Raw genomic sequence first — 16,278 nt, 5'->3', positions numbered from 1 at the left:
TTTCCGAATGCAACGTATCCCCAAAATATGTATTTTTACAATTACATGTGACTGATGGCATAAACATCACATATAGGCCTATACAAGATAATGACATCATATAAATGAGTCTTCTTTCATTCTTTCTGCCACTGTACAAGTTCCTTGTGAAATACTTCCTTTCTTTGTTGGTTTCACACAGCAACATGGGGGACTTTGTGTGGCTACTTCCTCTTTCTTGCTTTTCCTGCTGCCCTCCCCTTGCTGGGAGCCAGAGTCTGCCACCGCACCAGTCCGGGTCTTCAGTTTGGGGATCATCTCAGCACAGTAGATCATCACGTCTTTACCTTCGGGGACATTCAGACAGGATAATAAAGCTGTAGTACTAAAGTGTGTTTTACACAACTGTGTTGCATCCACAAACTGGAATGTGTAACATGAAGGAGGGCATTGTTAGAGAAGGACCATAGTGCAGAACTTTCAAACATGGATCAGAAAGAAGAATCATTTTAAATAACCCAAGGCAGTTGATTTTTTATTTCACCTTTATTTAACCAGGTAGGCAAGTTGAGAACAAGTTCTCATTTACAATTGCGACCTGGTCAAGATAAAGCAAAGCAGTTCGACACATACAACACAGAGTTACACATGGAGTAAAACAAACATACAGTCAATAATACAGTAGAAAAATAAGTATATATACAATGTGAGCAAATGAGGTGAGATAAGGGAGGTAAAGACAAAAAAAGGCCATGGTGGCGAAGTAAATACAATATAGCAAGTAAAACACTGGAATGGTAGATTTGCAGTGGAAGAATGTGCAAAGTAGAAATAGAAATAATGGGGTGCAAATGAGCAAAATAAATAAATACAGTAGGGGAAGAGGGAGTTGTTTGGGCTAAATTATAGATGGGCTATGTACAGGTGCAGTAATCTGTGAGCTGCTCTGACAGGTGGTGCTTAAAACTAGTGAGGGAGATAAGTGTTTCCAGTTTTAGAGATTGTTTTTTTTTCTTCCCCCCAGTCATTGGCAGCAGAGAACTGGAAGGAGAGGCGGCCAGAGATGACCAGAGAGATATACCTGCTGGAGCGCGTGCTACAGGTGGGTGCTGCTATGGTGACCTGCGAGCTGAGATAAGAGGGGACTTTACATAGCAGGGTCTTGTAGATGACCTGGAGCCAGTGGGTTTGGCGACGAGTATGAAGCGAGGGCCAGCCAACGAGAGCGTACAGGTCGCAGTGGTGGGTAGTATGTGGGGCTTTGGTGACAAAACGGATGGCACTGTGATAGACTGCATCCAATTTATTGAGTAGGGTATTGGAGGCTATTTTGGAAATGACATCGCCGAAGTCGAGGATCGGTAGGATGGTCAGTTTTACGAGGGTATGTTTGGCAGCATGAGTGAAGGATGCTTTGTTGCGAAATAGGAAGCAAATTCTAGATTTAACTTTAGATTGGAGATGTTTGATGTGAGTCTGGAAGGAGAGTTTACAGTCTAACCAGACACCTAGGTATTTGTAGTAGTCCATATATTCTAAGTCAGAACCGTCCAGAGTAGTGATGCTGGACGGCAGGCAGGTGCAGGCAGCGATCGGTTGAATAGCATGCATTTAGTTTTACTTGTATTTAAGAGCAGTTGGAGGCCACAGAAGGAGAGTTGTATGGCATTGAAGCTTGTCTGGAGGGTTGTTAACACAGTGTCCAAAGAAGGGCCAGAAGTATACAGAATGGTGTCGTCTGCGTAGAGGTGGATCAGAGACTCACCAGCAGCAAGAGCGACATCATTGATGTATACAGAAAAGAGAGTCGGCCCGAGAATTGAACCCTGTGGCACCCCCATAGAGACTGCCAGAGGCCCGGACAACAGGCCCTCCGATTTGACACACTGAACTCTATCAGAGAAGAAGTTGGTGAACCAGGCGAGGCAATCATTTGAGAAACCAAGGCTATCGAGTCTGCCGATGAGGATGTGGTGATTGACAGAGTCGAAAGCCTTGGCCCGGGGGCTGTTCGATGCTAATTCAGAACGCCATAGGATGTTTTTGTGTTGTTTAAGGGCAGTCAGGTCTGGAGAGAACCAAGGGATATATCTGTTCCTGGTTCTAAACTTTTTGAATGGGGCATGCTTATTTAAGATGGTGAGGAAGGCATTTAAAAAAAATAACCAGGCATCCTCTACTGACGGGATGAGGTCAATATCTTTCCAGGATACCCGGGCCAGTTCGATTAGAAAGGCCTGCTCGCTGAAGTGTTTCAGGGAGCGTTTGACAGTGATGAGTGGAGGTCGTTTGACCGCTGACCCATTACGGATGCAGGCAATGATGGTAAATGATTGATGGTAAAAAACTAACTGCATTGCTTCCCGTTTTTCTAACTTCAGTCATAGGTCATTGCTTCTCCCCTTCACAAACAAGCACTCATGTGACGCGAACTTGTCTGAGCAGAGAGTTCCATCCTCCTGCTTCAGCTGTACACACACTCTTCCTCTGAACGTCACATCCCTGTTCCACTCTCTAGAGTACATCTCGTTCTGTGATAGAGAAGTAAAATAACAGAGACTTTTAAATTGGGCAATGCCATACCTTAACCTACTATGATTACATTTGGTCCTGTGTAGTTCAGTTGGTAGAGCATGGCGCTTGCAATGCCAGGGTTGTGGGTTTGATTCCCACAGGGGACCAGTACGAAAATATATGCACTCACTACTGTAAGTCGCTCTGGATAAGAGCATCTGCTAAATAACTAAAAGTAAAAAATGTTTGACAATGGAAAATGGCTGTTGTGGATTCACCTAGGTGGGAGCTACTGCTACACAAATGGTAGTGAATGAGGCGAGTTACCCTCTTATTTAAAGCATGTAAAAGCACTTAAACGTATGCAATTCATTATTGGATGTAAGATCTGCCATTACCTCCATAAGAACATTTGCCCCCCCCCCATGTCAACACATGACGGATCTCAGCACAAGTAGGGTTCTCCACTGCCTGGTTGGGGAGACAGAGATGAAAACCAAGATGTCAGACATGTCCCTCAACACTCGTGTTGACAAACTACAAAATAAAAAATCTGTTTAAGAAGGAGTTTGTGGTAGACCAGTGGTGGGTGTGTGAACACATTCACCAGGATAGATCTGCAAAAGCAAGTGGTCGACCATGTATTGAACCAAACAAATAAAAATAATCCTGCAGGTTTGGTTTACCTTTTCAGCGGGTATCCGTCTCCCCTCTGCAAGGGTCTTCTTACTGTTTACATAGGAAGGGTATATGCAGATAAACCTGCAAAAGAAAAATGAGAGAAAATGATTACCTTTTACCTGGCAGCATGATCACAGATTTATTTCCTCCAAAATAAGAGTCCTCCTGCAAAGACATGTTCACTTTGGGAATATCCATTTTTTGTTTTTGCACTCTGGTGCAGTACAACGGTCTTTCACAGCATTGCAACCACCTCTGGGGGGAAAAATAAATAAAAAGATAGTTGTACGCATTTTATTTTTTAAACCACCAATTATTTTGAAAGTTTATACAAATACTGGTATGTTGAAAGCTATTGTGTAGGCTATATTTAAAGAAATATAATTTTAATAAAATACAACTATGTGGCCTCCCGGGTGGCGCAGTGGTCTAAGGCACTGCATCGCAGTGTTAGCTGTGCCACCAGAGACTCTGGGTTCGCGCCCAGGCTCTGTCGCAGCCGGCCGCGACCGGGAGGTCCGTGGGGCGACGCACAATTGGCCTAGCTTCGCCCGGGTTAGGGAGGGTTTGGCCGGTAGTGATATCCTTGTCTCATCGCGCACCAGCGACCCCTGTGGCGGGCCGGGCGCAGTGCACGCTAAACAAGGTCGCCAGGTGCACGGCTTTCCTCCGACACATTGGTGTGGCTGGCTTCCGGGTTGGATGCGCGCTGTGTTAAGAAGCAGTGCGGCTTGGTTGGGTTGTGTTTCGGAGGACGCATGGCTTTCAACCTTCGTCTCTCCCGAGCCTGTATGGGAGTTGTAGCGATGAGACAAGATAGTAACTACTAACAATTGGATACCACGAAATTGGGGAGAAAAAGGGGGGTAAAAAAATTCAACAACAATTAAAAAAAAAATATATATATATATATATATATACATACTTGTGTATTGATCTTAAAGAAAGGCATTGATGTTTATGGTAGGTACATTGGTGCTTTTTTCGCAAATGCGCTTGTTGAATTATCACCCGTTTGTCGAAGTAGACTGTGATTCAATGAGAAATTAACATTATATGCAACACAGGACACGCTAGATAAACTAGTAATATCATCAACCATGTGTAGTTAACTAGTGATTATGTTAAGATTGATTGTTTTTAAGATAAGTTTAATGCTAGCTAGCAACTTACCTTGGCTTCTTGCTGCCCTCGCGTAACAGGTAGTCAGCCTGCCACACAGGCTCCTCGTGGAGTGCAATGTAAGGCAGGTGGTTTGAGCGTTGGACTAGTAACCGGAAGGTTGCAAAAACAAATCCGTGAGCTGACAAGGTAAAAATCTGTCGTTCTGCCCCTGAACAAGGCAGTTAACCCACCGTTCCTAGGCCGTCATTGAAAATAACAATGTGTTCTTAACTGACTTGCCTAGTTAAATAAAGGTGTAAAAAAATATATATATATTTTAAAAAAATATCGGCGTCAAAAAATACCAATTTCCAATTGTTATGAAAACTTGAAATCGGCCCTAATTAATCGGCCATTACGATTAATCGGCCGACCTCTACTGTGGATGTATTTCAAGGCCTACCTTCAAACTCACTGCCTCTTCACTTGACATAATGGGACAATCCAAAAGAAAATCAGCCAAGACCTCAGAAAAAACAATTTTAGCCCTCCACAAGTTTGGTTCATCCTTGGGAGCAATTCCCAAACACCTGAAGGTACCACGTTCATCTGTACAAACAATAGTATGCAAGTATAAACACCATGGGACCACGCAGCCGTTATACCGCTCTGGAATGAGACTCGTTCTGTCTCCTAGACATGAACATACTTTGGTGCGAAAAGTGCAAATCAATCCCAGAACAGCAGCAAAGGACCCTGTGAAGATGCTGGAGGAAACGGGTACAAAAGTATCTATATCCACAGTAAAACGAGTCCAATATCGACATAACCTGAAAGGCCGCTCAGCAAGGAAGAAGCCACTGCTCCAAAACCGCCATTTAAAAAAGCCAGACTACGGTTTGCAACTGCACATGGGGACAAAGATTGTACTTTTTGGAGAAATGTCCTCTGGTCTAATGAAACAAAAATATAACTTTTTGGCCATAATGACTGACCATCGTCACGTTTGGAGGAAAAAGGGGGAGGCTTGCAAGCCAAAGAACACCATCCCAACCATGAAGCACGGGGTGGCAGCATCATGTTGTCGGGGTGCTTTGCTGCAGGAGGGACTGGTGCACTTCACAAAATAGATGGCATCCTGAAGAAGGAAAATTATGTGGATATATTGAAGCAACATCTGAAGACATCAGTCAGGAAGTTAAAGCTTGGTCGCAAATGGGTCTTCCAAATGGACAATGACCCCAAGCATACTTCCAAAGTTGTGGCAAAATGGCTTAAGGACAACAAAGTCAAGCTATTGGAGTGGCCATTACAAAGCCCTGACCTCAATCCTATAGAAAATGTGTGGGCAGAACTGAAAAAGTGTGTGTGAACAAGGAGGCCTACAAACCTGACTCAGTTACACCAGCTCTGTCAGGAGGAATGGGCCAAAATTCACCCATCTTATTGTGGGAAGCTTGTGGAAGGCTACCCAAAACGTTTGACCCAAGTTTAAGTTGTTTAAGGCAATGCTACCAAATATTAACTGGGAATGTGATGAAAGAAATAAAAGCTGAAATCACTCTACTGTTATTCTGACATTTCACATAATTAAAATAAAGTGGTGATCCTAACTGACCTAAGACAGGGAATTTTTACTAGGATTGAATGTCAGGAATTGAGAAAAACTGAGTTTAAATGTATTTGGCTAAGGTGTATGTAAACTTCTGACTTCAACTGTATATTTCATTACTATTATATGAAAAAAAGGTTAAAACAATAATTTGTTTTAATAATTCATTGCATTTTCTTTGTGTCACATTTTCTTTGTGTCACAATAGAAGTGGCCACTGATTAATATGCAATATCTCTTGAATGAGTTATCCACATTGCAATATTTTGAAATGTGGGCGTTTATTTTGAAGGTTTCTACATTACCATACGAAAGTGGTGTCATCTTTTGTGCTAGCTATTCATTGTCAACATTGCCTGGCTAGCTTGATGACTAGCTAACTGGCCAGGTGTTCAGCCAACTCATTCAACTTAGATTCAGTGCACTGACACAGCGTTGCACATCGAATACATCTTGCTAGCAAACTGACTACCATTTCAACTTAAAATGTATATTGTTTTATATGCAACAATGAAATAAGCATTGGTAGCCAACTGACTTCCATATTGCCTAGCCATTTTCACTTGCAGGCCAAGTTAGCAAGCTAGTTTACAGATATATGACTGTCTTCTCTAAGCTTGTTTTCTTGTCACTTATACTCACAAACATTTCATGGGACAAGAAGAAACATGCATCTTATATTACCTACCTTTCTTTTCAGATGGATTATCATTTAGCAGAGTCATCTTCTCAAAAGGTACCAGGCTCACTTCGCATTGGCTTCCTCGTCAGCTAGCTGGAGCAACTACCTGTTTACAATGCGATTTAATTAGCTGATCCGTAGTTCTGTGATTGGTCAGCCCACCGGAAGTTAGTTTATTCTTGCTGTAATTGGACAATTCCGTTTAAAGAGACAATAATGATGCATTTCAGATCTGGTAGTGGCCAAAGATTGCAATGTACAAAAATGATCAAACTAGTAATGCCTGCTAGTGATGATAATCCTGCTAAACATAACTGAGGTCTCAAAAAAGTGCTTCCTCCTACGTGACACCTTTTGTGGGTGATGCAGTATCCTTCATCACAAACTACACATCAATTCATAATTTCTGTAATTTATGCAGGGAGAACCTTCCCAAGTTCTCCCATGTCACCCTGCTCCTCCGTACGCTCTACTGGCTTTCAGTCGAAGATCAGATCTACTACAAGAGCATGGTAGCCTACAGGGCAGTAAGGGGAACTGCCCCTCCCTACCTTCCGGCTATGTGCAAACCCTACACCCTAAAATGAGCCTTCCGTTCAGCCACCTCTGGTCTCTGGGGCCCATCCACCACCCTCAGCCCAGTCAAAGCTCCCCTCAAATGTAATTTGTCAACAAACACTCGCACTTTACTTTTCCTCCTTACTAGCTCAGACTTTGCTGATAGCTACTTTTAGTAAACTGCTACTTATGACTGAGATATGTAGTTGTCCCACCTAGCTACCTAAAATGTAATATGTAATGCCTGGAGAATATGTAAAAATAATTAACACTGATGGAAAGTGCTATGATGGATGTGATCTGATTGAGCTGATTTACTGGGGATTCACCAGTTTCTACATTTTATTCATGATATCCCATTGATTATTGATGAATATAACTTATAAATGCCTCACCAGCTTAGTACAACTGTCAAACCATCAGAACCCAAAACAAGCTTTATCTTCAATTTTTGTAAACATACATGTAAATAAACTGTATAGCCTCAAAACATGGTCAAAACTATAATTTTGATATATTGTATGGTCACAGACCTTGCATACATAGTTCTAATTTAAGCGGTTACATTTCTCCAGCCCCATTCCACAGCTTTTTACCAAAACAGTGGTGAGGAGACCACTTCATCATTTCAAATGCAGATTGCCCTTTCATGTTACTGCACTCGTACAACACAATAAATGTGTATGTAGTTGTGTAATGAATTCATGCCTATAGCTATATCCCCTTGGCTTGTATATCAAAACATAGCTGCACTAAGCACACGAGTTCATCATTCACTGTAAGCAGACCTTAAGTTCCATTCACTACCAAAATATCTTCAAGACAGATGATAATTAAACACTTGCACTGTTCAGTAACACTGGACACCAGTTTTTCACCCCATTTTAACATAATTTATTATGTTGATTTACAATTTGGAATGTGACTTTTTTCCTTTGAATATCCGACCACAAATGTATTGCATGGGGGAGAAAAAAAAAGTATTTCAGACAGTGTAATTTTTGGGTAGAACAAAATAGTACATAATCTCCTCTGATTATGTGCTTTAGCATTACAGTGATTACAGGGGAAACTAAAACTACCTTAAAAAAAAAAAGATAAACCAACACCAAAACCCTAGTAATATTTGTGTTCATACAGTCCTTCAGAGTCTTAGTTAAAAAGCAACTAACTCACCTGATAACAATTAAACAACAAACAGCAGAGCCATGTATCGGTCTACTCTCATATAATCTATTTTCCAATGAAAATATTTCTCATTCGAAAAAGTTGTCAAGGTTAACTTGCGGTTAATTCCTTTACTTTCAGAGCACACATGAAATAGTGTAAAATTTTACACTACAGCTACCAACATGTCATGTGACCACATAAATGTTAATCTTTACCATCTGGGCAGTTTACATGCAAGGATGGGAAGCTTATAATACATTTGCATTAGTAAAAATTAGAATTACTTTTATTTCTGACCTAAATAGAGGCATATAATTGTATTTTCTTTATCGAATGGAGTAGTATTAAAGTCGATCTTCAAGTGTTTTAACATCCCAAATATGCAACTTTAAGTGATTATCTTTGTCAAGTCGGACAAGATTCAGGATCTTGACAGGGGTTTAAATTAAATACATAATTAAAATCTGTACAGTACAAATTCACATACATTATCCTTCAGAGGTCTCCCTCTCTCCCTCTGATAACCAGTGTCCCAGCCACATTCCTACCAGCAAAAAAACAGGGTCCATCAATTAGGCATTAACTACAATAACAGTCTAGTGACTCACTATTTACATGTTTATTTTTTACACCAAAAATTGTGATGAATCTGTTCTTTGCTTTGATTGTGTTTGTGATTGTGGTAAATAATTATTTACAACAGAGATCACTAGGTATGTTCAAGACATTTCCCCTAGATCATCTGTGTGTGTAGTCTAGCCTCAAGTGACTTAAACTGAGGTTACAATGTAGGACCCACTTTCACCAGCACTTTCTCCTTTAGAGTCTCTCTTTTTTGCACTGTTGGTTACACTGACAGGCGTGGGTATCTGTGAGGGTCGTGGTGGTGTGGCACTGTCAGCACTGCTCTTCCTGGAACTAGGGGTGTAGTTGAAAGGGCTGACCCTGGCAGCCACAGCCCCACTCGGTGAGCTGTGTTTGCTAGAGGTGGAGGAGCTAAAAGGGGTGCGTTCAGCAAGAGACAGTTCATGGGCCTCTGGGATGATGCTTGGGTTACTCTGAGCAGGCTTGAGGTCTGGCACTTTCTTATCAATACTCTCACTGCTCCTAAACAAGTTTAAATTAGTCTCTGAACCTAGCCTAAGAGCATTTACACTTTCATTTGTGGACTGTTTGGGATGGGTTTCACTTGTCAAGAGATCAACAGAGGGCATTTTGACTATAACACTGTCAATTACCGGAGGGGTGTTTGCTGTTGGGGATTTTCCAGACCTTGGGTTGTTAATGGGACAGTCCTCAATCCTCACCCACACATCCTCAGTCTTGGACACTGCAGGGCTCATGTGGTACCCCATGGCCATGGTATCCATGGACTCTATGGAGGAAGAATCACGGCCTTCTGACTGAGACATTTCACTATCCTTTATCTTCCTCCATGTTCCTTTTAAAGGGTTTCCATCTTTGCCGTGTGGGGACCTTTGGGCTGGACTCAGTGGTTGTCGTTCATCCTCACTTTTGCCCTTTTCACTTGACTCAGAGGAGGCAGAGAGGATGGAAGAGGAGCTGCCGGTTCTCTTCCAGGTTCCAACCCTTGGGAGAGAGGAGGAGTGTTTGCTGTTCTCCCTCTTCCATGTCCCTTTCCTGTTAAGATTAGGGAGCCTAGAGGGGCTTTCTGAATGGGACCTGGAGATGTCATGCTTCCCTCCTCTTTGAGGCTTCTCATCCACATTTTCGGAAAAATTTGGATTTTGAGGGGACTTTTTCCAGTTGCTTCCTTGACAGGGCAAAGTTAACGTCATATCTGGCAAAGACGGACTCGACACAGGCGTTTGAGACTGGCTGGTAGAGGAGGGGGACAGAGACTCGAACGAAGCAGACTCTTCCAATTTCCTCTTCAGTGTTGGACTAGGGGCCTCTTTGATGAACGTTGACTGGCGAACTAGGGCAGGTTTCTCCGACCGGTCTGACTCACTTCCACTAGACTTTGTGGACGACATCCTGGACAAATCTTGCTTCTTAGAAGGGCCAGCAACTCCACACTGGTTCAGACTCTTTGAGGCAGATTCACTCCTAGGGATTCCGCTAGTGCTTCTCGTCAAGCCAGTCTGCTTGGGTGGCGTTTGCTGACCCACCGGTCTCCCAGGGGAGGTGTAGGCCATCCTGCCAGAACCAGAAGACTTAGTTGACAATGTGCTTGGAGAAGCAGTGCGAGGCACTTGGGATAATTTGTTTGAAGGGCCGAGACCATTTCTTCCAGGTGACACAGAGGTGCGACCAGGTGACTGCATGGGTCTGGTGGTCAAGGACTGCTGAGCTGGTCTGGATGGTGTGGAGTCTCTGGATCCAGATCGTGATGAAGCTTTACTTGATCCCGATTGAGATCCAGGCTGATCCCTGGCTGGACTAGGATCAGATTTAGCAGGTGGTTTGATGCTTCTGGGTGAGTTACTGGAATTCTGCCCCTGAGTGGGGGGAGTTTTTGAGACAGAAGCGGGACCACGTGGTGGAGGCTTCTTTTGGACTGGGCTAGTGCTTGGAGAACTGCTTCTAACGCCAGGGACCTGGATCATTGTCCTCCCACGAGAAATCATGGGAACACTAGGGGCAGTCGGCCTCTGCTGTAATGAAGCTGGGGTCTCAGTGCTGGCACGTGGTTTTCCTGTTATGAGACTTTTGTAGACTTTCTTGCCCCCTTTAAGAGCTTTTGCTGCCTCCTCTTCCTTTTCTTTTTTTTGGGCTTCTAAAGTGCTCTTTTCACCAGGCTTTAATATCCGTGGGCGTCCTTTGTCGGATGCAGATTTATTATCCTCTGAATTTACGGGCAGGTGAAAAGGGGAGCCAAGGGATATTCCAGATTTGAGGGAGAGGATTGAGTCAGAGTCAGATGAGCCTTGTCTAGAGAGGCTAGCAGCTGCCTGGTGCAAACTGCTGACGATGGAATTGGCACCCTCTTGGATGGCCTTCCAATCAAAAGATTCAGAGTCTGGAGATAAGGCTTGTTCAGAAACTGGACTATGTGTATCAGTGAGATCCAATGTGAGATCAGGCTCCTCCATACTTTTCTCCTCAGTGGCATCTCCTTGGTCATTTCCCCCCTTATTTCTGGCTGTCTGTTTCTTCTTTTTTGGCATGGCTGAACTGATGCACTCTTGTAGAAGGTCATCTTCTGAATCAATGCTTAGTGAGCTGAGTGAACTGTTTCTTGAGAAACACACAGGGGTGTCTTCTACATGAAAGGCTTTTGGTGCGTAACCAGAGGCTTGGGGTTTAGAAGTAGCTTCTACCTGAGTTACATCCTCCACTTCTTTTGGCTGGAGGTCTTTGTTGTTGTTCTCTTGGTCAATGTCACTTAACGAGCTGAGAGATGAGTTTCTAGAGAAACACATTGGTGTGTCCTCAATGGAAAACTTCTGCTTCTCATCTGGCACTGGCCCCGCATTTTCTTTGGATGGTTGTGGAAAGACTGCCTGCTTCTGCTGCAGAGGTTTTGTTGGAGCAGTCAGTGGTACATTTGTCCTGTTTGTTCTTGCGGATGGCTCTCCACGGTTTTTCGTTGACACTTTTCTCTGGTCTTTGTCTTTTCTAAGTTGTGCCTTTTCCTTTGAGAGATCAGGTTCATCATCCTCAAAATCCAAGGAACTCAGGGAGTCATTGCGTGAAAAGCAATAGGGTGTACCCTCTATTGGTGTGTAATTCTGTGGCGAGTCAAAAGCAAACCCTGGCCGTGGCCTCTCATCTGCATTTGGTGGCTTATCTGGGAAATTTCTGGAGGCCATTTTTGGCTCAAGCATTTGGGTTTCTTTGTTTTTATCAGGGTATGAAGCAAAGTTGAAAGGGGGCTGGGGCTTTTTAATCATCCTAGCTCTGTACTCACTACTCTGTGGCATTGGTTTAACAGGGGATGTGGGCTTCTTCTTTTCAACCTCCTGTTTGACTAGACTAACAGGAAAAGCTGATGAAGGGTGCTGTGGTTGATCATTCATTTTCTGTACTCTAAAGGGCTTGTGGATTTTACCTTTTGGCATGGCTGAACTGATACACTCTGCTAAGATGTCATCCCCTTCATTTTCTACAGCAGCAGCTTGTGTGAAGGAGGAAGTAACACCTCCATCTTTTTCATCTGTACTTTCCCCTTCTGGAATAGTATCCCTTATTTGACTGGAGGATACTTCTGCACAAGGAGGAGCACAGCTTTCAGCATTGGCCAGCTCATTTGGGGGTGAATCAATGGTGAGGTCGCTGAGAGATGTAGCTGTTGAGAAATTTATAGGGGTTCCCTCTATGCAGTAAATCCTAGGCATGTCCTCTCCATGGGTGAAGCCAACAGTCTTCTGTTGTCCTCGGGTTTGTGAAGGGAGTAACTTGTACACAGGAAGTTGGCTTGGTTTATGGGCAGTAGGTGGTGGTATTCTAGAAGTAGTGTTGGAAGGCGATTGCTTTTTGGGTTTTCTCGATGACTTTGTTGGCATGGCTGAGTTTATGCAAGCCTCCAGTATTTCTATATCGTCATCATCTGAATCATCCAAAATGTCTTTTTCCACCTCACCAGGTGAATGCTTCTCTTGGCTTGGGGATTCTGTAGTGTCATCATGCTCATGCTCAGCCTCATTTCCCTGGTCATCTTCGTGAACAGGAGACATGATCTTGAGCTCATTATCTTTCTGAATGTAAGGTTCATCTAAGCTTAAAGCACTGAGGCTGGATGCACAAGAGAATCCATCTGGGGTACTCTCTGTCGCAAAGTGTAGGAGGGTGTCGTTATCCGGAAGGACCTGGACTCTCTGGACAGCAGCGTGTACAGCAGCATGCCTTGGAGCCAAATCCGCCCTCGGCGGCGGCGGCGGAGGCACCTTTTTGTGTTTCATTGGTGGTGGTGGCGTTTTGCTTCGGCTCGGAGGCATGGTCTGACCAGGGCTGTCGGGCAGATCACTTGGGCTGATGATTCCACTGGGCATCCCGCTGCACAATTCACTCTGTATAGAGCTAGCGATGGAGTTGCTCTCAAAGCTGTCCAGGGAGCTTACAGATGTGCATCTGCTGAACATGAGGGGCGTCTCCTGCACATAGTGTTCTGGGGGGCTTTTGGGAGTCTGGGCACCACTTTTGGATGGTGATTTGGCTCCTGATGAAAACTCAACGGCTTTGTGATGTCTGGATCCGTCTCCATGAACTTGACTAGTCCTTGGAGGCTTTATTCGGACATACTGCACAGACGACTGGTCCTCGGTTGTGCCTTGTTCTTGGGCGTGACTGCCAGTGGACTCTTTCTCAGAGATGGGAAGAGTTGGGTAGTTGCTAGCAGCATTCACATTCCTCTTGCAGCCTTCCATTTCGTCCTCATCTGAGGACAAGGATGACAGAGAGCTACCCCTTGAGAAACAGATGGGTGTGTCCTCAACGCAGTACGTCTGTAGGGTCTCTTGATTGACGGTAGGAGGTTTGCATGTTGTGTTCTTCTGGCCTGGTCGAGTTGGCCCTGACCTCGTTTGAGCCGAGGATGGATGTAGCTGCATTTGTCTCCCTGCATTCTTTTTGGATGTCACGGATGATGTTGAACCATCTTGGCTTAGATGGTCTTTCACTGAGCTCTGAGTGGAGGATGACTTTGAATGACTAAACATGGATTTTTGGGAGGAGGTGTCGGAGTACTTCAGACTGTAATCAATTGGTTGTTCCGTATGAGGCCCCTTGTTGTATTTCATACTGTAATTGGTCGGCTGGTCATCCTGTTGCTCTTCCTCTGAGTATCGCTCACTGTAATTGGTTGGTTTGTCATCACCGTAATCATCCACAGACTGGCACATAGTCTGGTTGTTCATCTTTTTGTTCATTCCTTGAGTGGGACCAGCATTACTTTGATCTTGTTGGTGTTGGTTGGTGTTCCTTGATCTGAATCCTTGTTGCATTTCTGTTTGTACAAACCTGGGCTTGTACTTCAATTTCTCCTCCCCCTCACTGTTGCCCTCCGTGTACATGGGGTAGCCTGGGCTTTGAGATCGCACAGACCTCTGATCTGTTTGTTTCATCTCCTCCATGTGCTTAGGCCTCGCCCATCTCTCATTTTGGCTTGGACTTTGCCGACCAGAGTTCAGCTGCTCGTCAGAATACTTTAGGCTGTAGTTGATAGGTGTGTCAACTTCTCCGTCATCATCTTCCATGTGGTTGGCATTGTGGATCTTATGAGCGAGGTCTGCAGGATATTTTCTATAGACACAACACTTCCCCTCATCATCCTCAGAGTATGAGTCCACAGATGGCTTCATCTGTCCTCTTTTGCCATAGCCGTCAGTGCTGTTAACGCTGTTGAGACTGTCGTTGGATGCCTTGTATTCCAACTTGGGCATTGGACATGGTCTGCCCGAATGATCGGGTTTATTATAGGGATATACATTTGAATGACCATGTGCTGCAGTTGTACAGTGAGGGTCTTGATTTGGGGTCTCCGGGGACCGGTCATCCAGGCCAGTCAGTAAGTGAATGCTGTTCACTTCCTCCATCACCATGGCAATCTGAGCAGCTGTTGTGGCGGGCATTTGCATTCTCTTAGAGTCATGATCTGGGTGGAAACCACTGGGTGCACCCCTCTGTCTGTCTCTGTCCTGGCCCCGATCCCTCTCGGCCCTAACACTGTCTATGTTCCCCCTTGGGTTGTCTCTGGGTGACGGGCTCGACAGAACTGGTGTGTTCACGTAAGGGGAGCGCACAGGCACACTGTTGGGGCTAAACCCGTCTGATCTAGAGACACCATCGTAATCACTGTAGACATTCTGCTTGTGCCTGCTTTGTTTACCCCTGTGGGACGCCTTGGGGCTTAAATTGTCAATATTGTCGAACGTCTCCGAGAGGTGCTGAGAGTCCAGTTCCTCGATCAGGGCTTTCTGTTTCCTGACGTGAAGAGAGGGCAGGCTAGATCCAGGAGACATGATGTTGGCATCCTTGTATTTGGCGGGCCTGTTGGCCATGAGGTTCCTCAGTGCTGCGGCACTGCCCATAGCGATCATCTTGTGCTTGGAGTGGATGAGGTTCTTCAGCATGCTCACAGCACCCATTTCCCACAAGGCCTCCTGGTCCTTTGCATTGCGGGCCGAGAGGTTCCACAGCGTGCCACACGCGTTGCTCACGATAGTAAGGCTGTGAGACTTCAGGTGCTGCAGGAGTGTCTGAAGACAGCTGTTCTCTCTCAGGATTTGTCTACAGAGAGAAAAAAAAAGCAACACACGGTCTTATAAGCTTTCAAGTGTAAGAACATTAAACATTATTACAGAGGAGTCAGTATAATAACATCAAATATTTAACAGCACAACACTATAATGAATAGCGATGCACCGATGCCATTTTTGGCCGATAATTTCCTTGCCCCCAAAAAAACGATACGGATAGCGATACTTAATTTGAGGCCTTTTAAGCATTCTAGTACAGTTAAATAGTTAACACACACATGGACATAGCGGTCTAAGGCACTGCATCTCAGTGCAAGAGGCGTCACTACAGTCCCTGGTTCGAATCCAGGCTGTATCACATCCGGCCGTGATTGGGAGTCCCATAGGGCGGCGCACAATTAGCCCAGCGGCATCCGGGCCGTCATTTTAAATTAGAATTTGTTCTTAACTGACTTGCCTAGTTAAATAAAGGTCAGACACACAGACAAAAAAAGTTATTTTGTTGGCATTTACGTATGTCCCCATTACCAGTAAAACAATCAAAACCTATTTCTTTGACTAACGTGCTGTTCATTTGTTTCATTCTCAACCAGGATTACTATGGTAAGAATTCCATGAATTCCATTATCTTGGCTTTAATGGATTTCGCCTTTGAGTTGTCTCGCTGAAATTTTCTTACTCTTTCAAATGCCTGCTCGACTTGTTGACTGCTCGATCCACACAGCAGACATTGTGGGCTTGGTCAGGTGTGTTGCACGTGTAGCGCAACATTTTACGTGGCGTCATTACATCCTGTACCTACATTGTATAGGTATGCA

General features: G+C 44.3%; 2 protein-coding genes across 11 annotated transcripts in view; both read right to left on the bottom strand.

Moving 5' to 3' along the window:
• Positions 1-7,164, bottom strand: LOC139537671 (signal recognition particle 19 kDa protein-like). 3 transcript variants are annotated; one of them, XM_071339258.1, is made up of 5 exons: positions 6,579-7,164; positions 4,348-4,441; positions 3,180-3,255; positions 2,892-2,964; positions 1-326 (listed from the first exon to the last, which is right to left on the bottom strand). In XM_071339258.1, exons 1-5 carry the CDS (start codon positions 6,613-6,615, stop codon positions 97-99), a joined length of 510 nt encoding a protein of 169 aa, XP_071195359.1. In that variant the 5' UTR covers positions 6,616-7,164; the 3' UTR covers positions 1-96. The 3 variants fall into 3 exon arrangements, 2 of the variants coding, with proteins under 2 accessions (XP_071195359.1, XP_071195368.1); XM_071339267.1 differs by lacking the exon at positions 1-326 and adding an exon at positions 2,348-2,510 and having other exon boundaries at positions 6,579-7,140; XR_011667584.1 differs by lacking the exons at positions 1-326; positions 4,348-4,441 and having other exon boundaries at positions 2,910-2,964; positions 6,579-7,153.
• A 275-nt stretch (positions 7,165-7,439) lies between these two features.
• The window catches only part of apc (APC regulator of WNT signaling pathway), a 45,159-nt gene continuing 36,320 nt past the window's right edge, over positions 7,440-16,278 (bottom strand). For all 8 annotated transcript variants that reach the window (XM_071374257.1, XM_071373763.1, XM_071374343.1 and 5 more), the window contains one exon: positions 7,440-15,491. In XM_071374257.1, the coding sequence (XP_071230358.1) occupies positions 9,071-15,491 (6,421 nt within the window). In that variant the 3' untranslated portion in view covers positions 7,440-9,070. The remainder of the gene's footprint in view (positions 15,492-16,278) is intronic.

This window comes from Salvelinus alpinus, chromosome 1 (assembly GCF_045679555.1).
Source record: "Salvelinus alpinus chromosome 1, SLU_Salpinus.1, whole genome shotgun sequence".
Classification (NCBI taxonomy): domain Eukaryota; kingdom Metazoa; phylum Chordata; class Actinopteri; order Salmoniformes; family Salmonidae; genus Salvelinus; species Salvelinus alpinus.
The sequence above is the reverse complement of the archived record's forward strand: the minus strand, read 5'-3'. Positions and strand labels throughout refer to the sequence as shown.